This window comes from Salmo salar, chromosome 01, assembly GCF_965601325.2.
Source record: "Salmo salar chromosome 01, fSalSal1, whole genome shotgun sequence".
Taxonomy (NCBI): Eukaryota; Metazoa; Chordata; class Actinopteri; order Salmoniformes; family Salmonidae; genus Salmo; species Salmo salar.
The window spans coordinates 132,427,455-132,441,943 of NC_138291.1; the positions used below are offsets into that span (position 1 = coordinate 132,427,455).

Here is a 14,489-nt window from a genome sequence, read left to right on the forward strand (position 1 = left end):
TCTGAACCTTTACACCGGATCATCACAGTTAGCTGCTATCCGAGTGGCTACTCCTGGCTAAGCAAGCACCAGTTAGCCTGAAGCTAGACTCGAGCTAGGCCCATCTCCCGGCTAGCCAAAGAAGTCCACCAGCCAATTATTGGGCCACAATACCTCTTTTACTAATTGGCCCGGACCCTTTACTGCCGACACGGAGCCCCGCCGATCCATAACGACTGGTCTGTCAATGTAACCGTCTGCGGTGGTCTCAACAGGCTCTTCCGTTGCGATGTCGCAGGATGCCCATCTGCTAGCCCCAGCCCGCTAGCTGTCTGAATAGCCGTGTCTCCAGCTCGCCTAGTGTAGCAGCGACTACGGAATTGGCTCCCTGACTCATCTAGTGCTACTCATTGAACCCTATGATCACTCAGTTACACATGCCTCTCCCTAATGTCAATATGCCTCGTCTATTGCTGTTTTGGTTAGCAATAGAGCCCCTAGCCCTGCCCAATATGCCTTAGATAGCCCATTTGTTCCATCCCCCTAACATGTGGTGACCTCACCTGGCTTAACTGGTGCCTCGAGACAAAACCTCTCATCGTCACTCAATGCCTAGGTTTACCTCCACTGTACTCACGTCCAACCATACCTTTGTCTGTACATTATGCCTTGAATATATTCTTCTGCGCCCAGAAATCTGCTCCTCTTACTCTGTTCCGAACGCACTAGACGACCAGTTCTGATAGCCTTTAGCTGTACCCTTATCCTACTCCTCCAGTGATGTAGAGGTTAACCCAGGCCCTGCAGCCCTGCAGCCCCCAGCACCACTCCCATTCCCCATGTGCTCTCATTTGTTGACTTCTGTAACCGTAAAAGCCTTGGTTTCATGTATGTTAACATTAGAAGCCTCCTCCCTAAGTTTGTTTTATTCACTGCTTTAGCACACTCCGCCAACCCTGATGTCCAAGCCGTGTCTGAATCATGGCTTAGGAAGACCACCAAAACTCCTGAAATTTCAATCCCTGACTATAACATCTTCCGACAAGATAGAACTGCCAAAGGGGGCAGAGTTGCAATCTACTGCAGAGATAGCCTGCAGAGTTCTGTCATACTATTCAGGTCTGTGCCCAAACGATTCGAGCTTCTACTTTTTTTTTTAAATCCACCTTTCCAGAAACAAGTCTCTCACCGTTGCAGCTTCTCCTTCACCCAAATCCAGACAACTGATGTTCTGAAAGAGCTGCAAAGCCTGGATCCCTACAAATCAGCTGGGCTAGACAATCTGGACCCTCTCTTTCTAAAATTATCCACCAAAATTTTTGCAACCCCTATTACTAGCCTGTTCAACCTCTTTCGTATCATCTGAGATCCCCAAAGATTGGAAAGCTGCTGCGGTCATCCAACTCTTCAAAGGGGGAGACACTCTAGAGCCAAACTGTTATAGACCTATATCCATCCTGCCCTGCCTTTCTAAAATCTTTGAAAGCCAAGTTAACAAAACAGATCACCAACCATTTCCAAGCTGGTCATGGGTGCACCTCAGCCACGCTCAAGGTCCTAAACGATATCATAACCACCATCAATAAAAGGCAGTACTGTGCAGCCGTATTCATCGCCTTGGCCAAGGATTTCGACTCTGTCAGTCACCGCATTCCTATCAGCAGACTCAATAGCCTTGGTTTCTCAAATGACTGCCTCGCCTGGTTCACCAACTACTTCTCAGATAGAGTTCAGTGTGTCAAATTTGAGGGCCTGTTGTCCGGACCTCTGCAGTCTCTACTGGGGTGCCACAAGGTTAAATTCTCGGGCAGACTCTTTTCTCTGTATATATATATCAATGACGTCGCTCTTGCTGCTGGTGATTCTCTGATCCACCTCTACACAGACACCATTCTGTATACATCTGGCCCTTCTTTGGACACTGTTAACAAGCCTCCAAACAAGCTTCAATGCCATACAACACTCCTTCTATGGCCTCCAACTGCTTTTAAATGCTAGTAAAACTAAATGCATGCTCTTCAACCGACTGTTGCCCACACCCACCTGCCCGACTAGTACCACTACTCTGGACGGTTCTGACTTAGAATATGTGGACAACTACAAATAACTAGGTGTCTGGTTACACTGTAAACTTTCCTTCCAGACTTAAGCATCTCCAATTCAAAATTGAATCTAGAATCAGCTTCCTATTTCGCAACAAAGCATCCTTCACTCATGCTGCCAAACATACCCTCGTAAAACTGACTATCCTACCGATCCTTGACTTCGGCAATGTCATTTACAAAATAGCCTCCAACACTCTACTCAGCAAACTGGATGTAGTCCATCACAGTGCCATCCGTTTTGTCACCAAAGCTCCATATACTACCCACCACTGTGACCTGTATGCTCTCGTTGGCTGGCCCTCACTACATATTGGTCGCCAATCCCACTGGCTCCAGGTCATCTATAAGTCTTTGCTAGGTAAAGCCCTGGCTTCTCAGCACACTGGTCACCATAGCAAGGCCCACCCGTAGCACACGCTCTTGCAGGTGTATTTCACTGGTCATCCCCAAAGTCAACACTTCCTTTGGCCACCTTTCCTTCCAGTTCTCTGCAGCCAATGAATTGCAAAAATCACTGAAGCTGGAGTCTTATATATCCCTCTCTAACTTTAAGCATCAGCTGTCAGAGCAGCTTACCGATCACTGTACCTATACACAGCCCATCCGTAAATAGCCCATCCAACTACCTCTTCCCCATACTGTCATAATTTTTTTTTGCTCCTTTGCACCCCAGTATCTCTACTTGCACATCATCATCTGCACATTCATCACTCCAGTGTTAATGTTAAATTGTAATTATTTCACCTCTATGGCCTATGTATTGCCTTACCTCCCTACATTTGCACACACTGTACATAGATTTTTCTATTGTGTTATTGACTGTACGTTTGTTTATGTGTAACTCCGTGTTGTTGTTTCTGTCGCACTGCTTTGCTTTATCTTGGCCAGGTCGCAGTTGTAAACGAGAACTTGCTCTCAACTGGCCTACCTGGTTCAATAAAGGTAAAATAAATAAAAAGTCTCCAAACTACATGATCCCATCGAGAGAAAGGTGACCAAATAAGCTAATTTCAATATTAGCCTTCTCTTATTATGTAAAAAAAACACACAAAAAAACACATGTAGCACATCTCCGACGTGTTCAACCTAGAGTAACCCTTCTATTAGCAATGGAAATAACAAAGAGAGAAGCTTACAATGATGTAGACAAATGTGTGACATTTACATTACATTTACGTCATTTAGCAGACGCTCTTATCCAGAGCGACTTACAAATTGGTGCATTCACCTTATGATATCCAGTGGAACAACCACTTTACAATAGTACATCTATATCTTTTTTTTTGGGGGGGGGGGGGGGGGGGGTTAGAGAAGGATTACTTAATCCTATCCCAGGTATTCCTTAAAGAGGTGGGGTTTCAGGTGTCTCCGGAAGGTGATGATTGACTCCGCTGTGACTACGGGTCTTTGCACCAAACCTCTCAAAGGAGTTCTCAGCTAGAGAGCAGGTCTGGCTACAATATTGTAGAACCCTGCTGGAACTAGAACACTGACTCACTGAAACAAAAGTCATGCTCAGTGGTCACAAAACCTTTTGAAATTCTGAACTGGGAGGTGCTGAATGTGAATTTGTCCAACAAGAATGCTCACTTTTGTGTCCCACTGCAAAACGCTACTGAATACAAATAAGGATTTGAGGACCGAATGACAGAGAAAGAGGTCTGACTGTTCAATAAGCTAACAGTTGCTAAACACAGCTCTGAGCTATGTCTATCATTGCCAGCAGCCTCCATGACACCATATACTGTATGTCCTGTTAGGGTTGTCGATATCACAGTCTCTGGAGACCATAGATTTCTTATGGCTGTGGGTTAGGTCTTAACACAGCATCTGCTGTGGCTGACGTCAACACATTTCATAACAGTTAATATAAATAATTATCTATAAAGTATGTTGAGACAACTTTACCGGCCTACCCATCTTGCCCATCTTCCCTGGTTCTCCAGGAACGCCCTGAAAATAGAACGAGAGAGAGAGAGACAATAAGATCAGAGCAACATTGTACTCTCTGGGAATAATTCTACTAACTACACTCATGTAATAATTTCAAACCATCAGACTGTAAGCTACCTAGAGTATTGTATATATTTGTATTTTGTTTAGCTACTCTGTAAATACTGCTTGATGTATATGCAGACTTATTGCTTCTACAGTGCTCTGCACAAACCTACAGCTGTGCCAACTAATTGGAGCTCTTTCATTGTGCTCTGTCCCATATAGGTGTCTTCATTTAAGATTAGATGTTAGAGGACAGACAGACACAGTGATCAACAGAAAAAGATTGGTCTGCTACAGTATGGTGGAGCTGCATAGTGGAAAGGTCCATTACAGGCTCACCCATGACGCAACCCCTGGTGCATGCGATAAGTAGGGTAATGGTCTGGTGTTTTTGGAGGCTGAGCTTTAGGAAGGCCTTGATTAGTTTAGCCAGTTCAAAGGCTCATTAAGGGGGGGTCACAATGAGTCATCACCAACACTCCCACACGGTCTTACTCAATGCAGCCTGATAGCATCCTGGAGGCAGTTCCCACATTTAAATCAAAACAAGAAACTGGTTGTCTCTTAAGGAAACAGAGGGAGGGAAGATCAGAGTCACCACTGGGACAGGTAGTCAGAGTTGCCTCCAGTCTTGTACACTGTGTGTGGTGAGGTCAGGAAAAAGTCCTGGCCCTAATCCTTACAGACGTTGTGAGTATTTGGATGTGTGTAGCGGTAAGGTAAAGAAAGACAAACATACTCTTTTGCCATCAGCACCAGGTAGGCCAAAAAGGCCCGCGATTCCAATGAAGCCCTAGAGAGAGAGAGAGAGGAGAGAGAGAGAGAGAGAGAGAGAGAGAGAGAGAGAGAGAGAGAGAGAGAGAGAGAGAGAGAGAGAGAGAGAGAGAGAGAGAGAGAGAGAGAGAGAGAGAGAGAGAGAGAGAGAGAGAGAGAGAGAGAGAGAGAGAGAGAGAGAGAGAGAGAGAGGTAGAGGAATTCCATTTTCAATGACTGCGAAGTATATCTATTATAGCTTGAGAGTTGAGGAGTCCAGTGCCGGGGGTCTGAAGGTTCCAGGGTTGATGGATCAGGTCTCCATGAAGAACTAAGCCATGAGGCAAGTGTATATGCCCATGGACTGCATGGTGCTGGCTTCCACGATGTAGTCCAAGGGCACATACCCTCACGCCAGGGATCTCTGAAGATGACACCAATCTGGCCTGTTGATAGCAGTTTAACGCAACAAAACAGAACAAGACCAGGAACAACAGCAGCAATACCAGTAGCGATGTTTTCTATAAGACAGTGGAGTAGTGGAGTGCTGATACTGGTTAAGTTACAGCTGATGGGTTAAGGTTGAAGGTACATAGGGAAAAGACTACGTAGATCAGTAGTTGATTGAGAAGTAGCATCATTTTTAGACGTGCTCTATTTTAACAAACCTAATGGAATATCTTAGCGCTAGGGTTATAGGTTCGGTGGGGTGTCAGTAATATTTTAGCTATTTTCACAACCGGAATTGGGGGGGGGGGGGCGCAGTAGCTGGCGCAAATGATTTTGATAAATAAACAAGTTGTGGGTGTGTCGAGGCTTGGCCCTCACTGTCCAACCAGAACATGCTCCATGGCTAAATATGTGGTTGCTTCAAGTTGTGTATTGCATTGTCATCAACTCCAACTTGAATGTTAGTCCATTATAGCCTAGTTTGTTAAATAGCCTGCCCCATATTTGCTAAACATGTTTGCAGTCTACATTGTTCTAATGGCATTGCTTCAATATGGAAATATGTTGTTAAACATAGGCTATAGCATTCACACTGATATAGGGGCTATGCCTACTGTAAATTGCAGTCTGGACATGGACATGCCAAACGTAGTCAATAAGCAAGATTAAATTCACTAGGCTATTGATAAGACAGTGTATAATTCTAATACAAATTTAACAACCACTTGTTTTAAATAGACTATGTCTAAATACAGTTACCAGAATTGCTCCCCATGGGTGTATAATACAGACAAGGCAACTTAACTTTGGATGTGTGTAAAATCCTCCATAGCCTTTCACAGGAGCTGGATAAAGATTGAATATAAAGAGAAAGGGGGAATGTCCACTCACTGTTATACGCCCGCAAATGTAATGTTTTCTAAACATCATGGAACCATCTTACAGATACTATTTGTACTTCTCCAGAAATATCAGATTAAATTGCATTTCATTTGGGCCATGTACGTTCTCACCATAAACCTTTCTAATACGTTTGTTTTTTGTTTAATTTGATTAAAAACCAATCAAGCGGTTTTTCAAATCAACAACAATATTTCTAAATATGATCAGGTCAGAAGCATGATATCATAAATCACATCTCTCATTACATGAGCATAAGGCAATGTTAGCACATGTAGGTCTAAGAGGTCTTCAGCCGGAGGAATGGATGTTTTTCCTATCCAATTAATATAGTTTCTTAAATAGTATAAACTAACCCCACAATAGGCCTAGTTATTTCAAACATGTAGCTTATCTAGTTTTTTTTATTTTTTAAATTGGCTTCAACATGGACATAGCAATCTACACATATTGCATTCACATTGCATATTCGAGCCATGGACAATTGGACATTGCCCAAACGTTATAAGAAGATTAGCCTACCATCACCGTTGATATGGCCTGTTAGTCACTTTGCCACGTGAAAGGTAAACAAATTAACAGGCAAATAGCCTAGGCTACAAATAGATTCAGCATCAAGGACAGTGAAGTCCAGACGAAAGTGGAAGATCCATTTTGTTAACAAAAGTATAAAGGAAAAACAATAAGCAGTCTATTGTAATAACGTGATGTGCCTAAACAGATTCCCTACTGTCACTGACAATGTTCATTCAATGGGCATAATGAGTCCAAGCTTTTCACAAAAGCTGCACAGACAAAAATAATGTCCAGTATTGATTATATGCTATTGAATTAAATTGTATTGGTCACATACACATGGTAAGGAGATGTTATTGCGAATGTAGCGAAATGCTTATGCTTCTAGAGCCGACAGCGCAACCGTATGTAATAGCTACGTAATATCTATCACATTCCACAACAAAACCTAATACACACAATCTAGTAAAGGAATGGGATGAGAATATATATGTATAAAATATATGGATGAGCAGTGACAGAGCGGCTAAGATGCAATAGATTGTAAAGAATAGATAGTGAAGGATACAGTATATACACTGTACATATGAGATGAGTAATGCGAGATACGTAAACTTTCTTAAAAAGTGCCATTATTAAAGTGTGTCATAAGCGTCGGAAGGGACAGACCAAAGCGCAGCGGGTATAGTGCTCATCTTCTTATATTTATTTAAAGTGAACACAAACAAAATTAGCAAAACGACAGTTCCGTAAGGTTCACAGACTATACAGGAAACAACCACCCACAAACCCAAAGGAAAAACAGGCTGCCTAAATCAGAGACAACTAACGACACCTGCCTCTGATTGGAAACCATACTCGGCCACACATGGAAAAAGAAACAGAAATAGAAAACTAGAATCAAAATCCCCTACAACCAAAAAACACAAAACAAACACCCCCTGCCACGCCCTGACCATACTACAATGACTAATGACCCCTTTACTGGTCAGGATGTGACAAAGTGACTAGTGTTCCATTTATTAAAGTGGCCAATGATATCAAGTCTGTAGGTAGGCAGTCACCTCTCTGTGCTAGTGTTGGCTGTTTAACAGTCTGATGGCCTTGAGATAGAAGCTGTTTTTCGATCTCTGTCCCAGCTTTGATGCACCTGTACTGACCTCGCCTTCTGAATGGAAGCAGGGTGAACAGGTAGTGGCTCAGGTGGTTATTGTCCTTGATGATCTTTTTGGCCTTCCTGTGACATTGGGTGCTGTAGGTATCCTGGAGGGCAGGTAGTTAGCCCCCGGTGATGCGTTGTGCAGTGCCGTACCAAGCGGTGATACAGCCCAACTGGATGCTCTCAATTCAACACCTGTAAAAGTTAGTGAGGGTTTTCGGTGACAAGCCACATTTCTTTCCAGCCTCCTGAGGTTGAAGAGGCGCTGTTGCGCCATCTTCACCACACTGTCAGTGTGTGTTGACCATTTTAGTTTGTCAGTAATATGTATACTGAGGAACTTAACACCTTCTCCACTGCTGTCCCATCGATGTGGATAGGGGGGGTGCTCCTTTTGCTGTTTCCTGAAGTCCACGATCATTGCTTTTGTTTTGCTGACGTTGAGTGAGAGGTTATTTTCCTGACACCACACTCCGAGTGCCCTCACCTCCTCCCTGTAGGCTGTCTCGTAGTTGTTGCTAATCAAGCCTACCAATGTAGTGTCGTCTGCAAACTTGATGATTGAGTTGTAGGCGTGCATGGCCACTCGTGGGTGAACTGAGAGTACAGGAGATGGCTGAGAACGCACCCTTGTGGGGCCCCAGTGTTGAAGATGAGCGGAGTGGAGATGTTTCCTATCTTCACCACCTGGGGGCGGCCCATTAGGAAGTCCAGGGTCTCAAGCTTAATGATGAGTTTGGAGGGTACTATGGTGTTGAATGCTGAGCTGTAGTCAATGAACAGCATTCTTACATAGGTATTCCTCTTGTCTAGATGGGACACGGCAGTGTGCAGTGTGATGGTGACTGCATCATCTGTGGACCTATTGGGGCAATAAGCTAATTGGAGTGTGTCTAGGGTAACAGGTAGGATCGAGGTGATATGATCCTTGACGAGTCTCTCAAAGCACTTCGTGATGAAAGAAGTGAGTGCTATGGGGCGATAGTCAATTAGTTCAGTTACCTTAACATGTCGGCCACAGAGAATGAGAGCCCACAGTCTTTGGTAGCGGGCTGTGTGGGTGGCACTGTTTTGTTCTCAAAGCACGTAAAGAAATTGTTTAATTTGTCTGGGAGCAAGACGATGTTCGCGACGGGGCTGTTTTTTTTTTTTTATAATCCGTGATTGACAGTATACCCTGCCACGTACGTCTCGTGTCTGAGCTGTTGAATTGCGACTCCACTTTGTTTCTATACTGACGCTTTGCTTGTTTGCCTTACGGAAGGAATAACTACACTGTATTCGGTCATGTTTCCAGTCGCCTTGCCATGATTAAATGCAGTGGTACGTGCTTTCAGTTTTGCGCGAATGCTGCCATCAATCCACGGTTTCTGGTTATTGGAAGGTTTTAATAGTCAGTGGGTACAGCATCTCCTATACACTTCCTTATAAACTTGCTCACTGAGTCAGCGCATTCGTCAATGTTATTGTCTGAGGCTACCTGAAACATATCCCAGTCCACGTGATCAAAGCAATCTTAAAGCCTGGATCTGATTTTCAGACCAGCATTGAATAGACCTAAGCACGGGTGCTTCCTGTTTTAGTTTAAGCTTATAGGAGGGGAGCAACAAGATGGATTCATGGTCAGATTTGCCAAAAGTAGTGCGGAGGTGGTCCTTGTATGCATCGCGGACATTAGAGTAGCAGTGGTCGAGTGTGTTACTCGCTCGTGTACTGCAAGCGATATGCTGATAGAATTTAGATAGCCTTGTTCTCAGATTAGCTTTGTTAAAATCCCCAGCTACAATAAATGCAGCCTCCAGTTTGCATAAAGTCCAGTGAAGTTCCTTGATGGCCATCTTGGTATCCGCTTGCAGGGAATATACACGTATACACGGCTGTGACTATAACCGAGGAGAGTACTTTTGGGAGATAATACGGTCGGCATTTGGTTGTGAGGAATAATTCTAGGTCATGTGAACAAAATGACTTGAGACCCCCGCCCTTCTTCTTACCAGAGATATGTTTTTTCCTGTCGGCGCGATGCACTGAAAATCTCGTTGGCTGTACGGACTCCGACAGCATGTCCCCAGCTAGCCATGTCTCCGTGTAACAGAGTATGTTACAATCCCGGATATCTCTTTGGAAAGCAACTCTTGCCCTAATTTCATCGGCTTTGTTAACTAGGGATTGGACATTAGCGAGTAATATACTCGGAAGTGGTGGGTGGTGTGCGCACATCCGAAGTCTCACTAGAAGACCGCGCTGGAACCTTCTCCTCCGACAGCATTGTTTCGTGTTGGCCTCTGGAATCAGTTCAAATGCCCTGGGAGATGCAGACAAAGGATCCGCTTCGGGAAAGTCGTATTCCTGGTCGTAGTGCTGGTAAGTTGACGTCTCTGAAATCCAATAGTTCTTCCCGGCTGTATGTAATAACACTTAAGGTTTTCTGGGCTAACAATGTAAGAAATAATACATAAAAAAAACAATACTGCACAGTTTCCTAAGGACTTGAAGCGAAGCTGCCATCTCTATCAGCACCATCTTGTCTCTGATTAAGCTACTGTGTGCCTCGGCTGGCAAAATTGATGCCATTACCAATTGATTTACAGCTAAGAACAGCTTTCGGTGAGTCTTAAATAACCACCAGTTACGCTGCTTGAAATTGGCACACAGGATTTACAGGACACACCACAAATACAGCACCCTTCCCGCCTCAGCCCAAGCGAGCTGATATAAAAAGAGGTCAATCACCAACCCTGGTGCCAGGGTTGGCAAATAGCAGAGCGCTGGCTTTGACAAGTCAAATTTACCAAAGAGGGTGCATTAACGCTAGGCAAAAATAGAGTCCTATAGCTGGTAGTTTGTAGATTATGGTTAGTCGTAGTGAGTTGGTTAGTTGTAGCTAGGGGATCAGGGGCTGGTTGTGAGGCACATAGTAGCAGACAGGGTAGATGTAGATCAGAGATACAGGGTGGTTAGATGTAATTGACAGGGTAGCTGTAGTATACTATAGGTAGGTAATTACTTGAAGGTAAATATGGGATAAGGGGTAGATGTGTGAACCAGGGGTTGGGAGGGAGTTGGTTGATGCATAGCTTATGGTTGTAGGTAGGGGATAGATATGGTGGTTGTTATAGGTAGGTAGGGGATGGATGTAGATAGGACAGGGGGATGGTTGTGTGGTAGATCAGGGGATGGGGTTGCTGATGGAGAGGATGGAAGGCCTCTTTTTACTACTTTAAACAGGAAATTCCAGCCGGTGGGGGCAGGGCCAGTTTTGGAACAGCCATGGGAGCTGATAAAGGGTCTTTAATGAAGCGTAACATAACATCACATCACTGAGTGTGTGTGTGTGTGTGTGGGGGGGGGGGGGGCTGTTGGTCTGCAAGGGATTATCAACAGTCACATTCATTCATGAAGCGGCTATATACTGTTTATGTGGAAAATGCAGAAGTACAGTACGTGTGTGTGTGTGTGTGTTGGTTATAGCAGACAAAACCAATAACTTTGATTAAACAACTCTTGGCAAGCAAGTGTGTTTTGCTGAAGACTGGAGACACAATCCAGAGAGTAGTAAAATCTGTGTCAAGCCGCATGCATAAAAGTCAAGGTCAGATCAGCCGAAACATAGAAGAGAGACGGATTGCCCTTGAAAACCAAAAACATACAGTAAGCATAAGAACATCAGCATATTTCCAGAATTAATCAAATCACAACCCGTAGGCATGACAACAGCGTTCAGTGTGGTGTTTATGGGTATGACTCAAATGTCCAGACTGACATCACATCCACAACATCAGGCTGCTTCGGGGTGAAGTTTGCCTTGGTACAGATCTAGGACCAGCTTCCCCTCCCCCTATCCTAACCTTAACAAATGGGAAAAATATAAAACTGAGCCAAGATCAGTCTAGGAGCAACTTCACCCTAAACCCATACAGGCTATAGCACTGCTAAAGAAAGTCAGGCTCAACTGGAAAATAATTGGGGTAGAGAGAATTAAGGGTACACCTACCCGAGCACCTTTCGGCCCAATGGCTCCTATGGGACCTGGCAAACCCTAAGACAAAGACAGAGAAAAGGTAGTTGAACGGTTAAACACAATTAGTGGTTAAGATAAAAACCAACCAATTATCACAGTGATACTGTGTGTGTGTGTGTGTGTGTGTGTGTGTGTGTCTGCAATTTTATGAGTCTGTCAATTGGGAATTTATGAGTCTGTGTGTGAATAACAGCAAGGAGAGACAGGACTTCCTCTAGTGTAGCAGTTTCTAGAAACACAGTAACCCATCCTTGGAGTAGATGCCAGGAAAGCAGCTGTGACTGAAGCAGACTTGGGCTTGAAGTATGTAGTTAAAAGCGTCTCTTAATTTATTGTCAAAACATTTATTCTTAGGAAGATTTACTATAGCTCTTCAACTGACTCTTTGTGGCATGATTTACATGACAACAACTCTTGTCCTGCACTTTGTGTAGATGTGCAGAATTGTGATACGCATAATTATGCATCAAAGCTCTAGTCCATTCACTCTACCCTGCACAGGTACAACCCATTAACACTTAATCCTCGTTAATCCACCAGTCAAGAGCTGGTCTGAACCCTCTAACCCTACTCTAGATGAGCATAACCTCCTGACCCCTGACCCTCCTGTACCAGTCAAGCCTGACCCCTGACCCTACTATAACAGTCACAGCACATCAGAGCATTTACTGCACCTGCCTGCCAGGATAACCTTTGGCACCTGGACTTCCGTCTGGACCTCGCTCCCCCTGTGGGAAAGGAGGAAGGTGGGGTTAACGGCAGATATAAAAGATTGATAAAAATTACAGTAAGCCAGTGACAGACAGCGCCTTGTGCAGAGTAATAGGTAGTGTAACGGTCAAACTAAACCAAAGCTGCCACGTCACCGTAACGGCTCCATAACGTGAGTCGCTGTTTAACAACTCACATGATCGATGAGGCATGCTATACCGAAAGTAAAAGCAATCGGTCTGCGAAGCGAGGATCACTTGAAGCAGAGTAGTTTTACACTTTGAGTCTATTTTCCTTGTCAGCGACAGCATTGCAGAAATGTAGACGTACAGAAATAATAATGTCACGTCCTGACCAGCAGAGAGAGTAGTTTAGTATTTGGTCAGGACGTGGCAGAAGTTGTGTGTTGTATGTAGTTTCTAGTTGTTCTGTTTGTGTTAGTCTGTGTGACTCCCGATCAGGAACAGCTGGATATCGTTGTTCCTGATTGGGAGTCATATATTAGGTGTGTGTTTTTCTCCTGGGGTTGTGGGTTGTTGATTTTACACTGCTAAAGTATCTGTATAGCCTGTAAAACTGTTACTAGTCGTTCTTGGTTTCCCGTGTTCACTTTATTCAAATGTAATTAAAGATGAGCATACATATCCCGGCTGCGTTTTGGTCTATTCAACACGGCTACACTCGTGACAAATAATCAAAATATAAATTAACAAACAATCCTAATAATCTTCATAACACATTGAAAGTGTTTTTTAATCCAATCTAAGTTGATGCAATTGTTGATACAACCCCCAAGCCATTTTAACATGCAAATGTGTATGATAAATGGTTTAGCAATGCATATCAACAAGTTTGTGTTCTGGAATTATACAGTGCATCTGTAAAATATTCAGACCCCTTGACTTTTCCCACATTTTGTTATGTTAGAGCCTTATTCCCGTGTGGCTCAGTTGGTAGAGCATGGTGTTTGCAACGCCAGGGTTGTGGGGTCGATTCCCACGGGGGACCAGTACAGAGAAAAAATGTATAAAATGTATGCATTCACTACTGTAAGTCGCTCTGGATAAGAGCGTCTGCTAAATGACTAAAATGTAAAATGTTATTCTAAAATGGACTAACTTGTTAAACAGGTTTTCAGAAATGTTTGAAAATGTATAAAAAAAAACAACTATCACATTTACATAAATATTCAGAACCTTTACTTTGTTGAAGCACCTTTGGCAGCGATTACAGCCTTTAGTTGTCTTGCGTATGACGCTACAAGCTTGGCACACCTGTATTTGGGGAGTTTCTCCCATTCTTCTCCGCAGATCCTCTCAAGCTCTGTGTTCAACTCCTTCGACCTCAAGGCTTGGTTTTTGCTCTGACATGCATTGTCAACTGACCTTATATAGACAGGTGTTTGCCTTTCCAAATCAACTCCAATCAAGTTGTAGAAACATATCAAGGATGACCAATGAAAACAGGATGCACCTGAGCTCAATTTTGACTCTCATAAGTCTGGCTGCACAACCGATTGGCAAACGTATTGCAAATTGAGAAATCATGACTAAACTGCATAAAAATAAGAATTAACTATTAAACAAAGATACATGATAAAAACAATGATAGTAAAAAGCTTTGGGGCACTTTAAATTCAATTTTGGGAAAAAAGGCAAACTTGGTTCCATCATTCATTGAATCAGATGGCTTATTCATCACAAAACACACTGATATTGCTAACTACTTTAATGAGTTTCTAATTTGTAAGATTAGCTAAAGCATTGTAATTTTAAATTCTGTAAAGTGATTGAGGAAGAGGTGAATTATTATTTTTTCTCTATCAACAATGACAAGGCACCGGGGTCTGACATCTTGGATGGAACAACGATTATGCCACTCATATTTTCCCAACTGA

At 43.4% G+C, this 14,489-nt stretch overlaps 1 protein-coding gene across 1 annotated transcript in view; it reads right to left on the bottom strand.

Annotated features, from left to right (window-relative positions):
* col27a1a (collagen, type XXVII, alpha 1a) overlaps positions 1-14,489 on the bottom strand; it is a 365,335-nt gene that overhangs the window by 218,188 nt on the left and 132,658 nt on the right. The window contains exons 9-12 of the mRNA XM_045688056.2: positions 12,556-12,609; positions 11,855-11,899; positions 4,822-4,875; positions 3,993-4,037 (exon numbers count right to left, since the gene is read on the bottom strand). Coding sequence (XP_045544012.1) covers positions 3,993-4,037; positions 4,822-4,875; positions 11,855-11,899; positions 12,556-12,609 — 198 coding nt within the window. The remainder of the gene's footprint in view (positions 1-3,992; positions 4,038-4,821; positions 4,876-11,854; positions 11,900-12,555; positions 12,610-14,489) is intronic.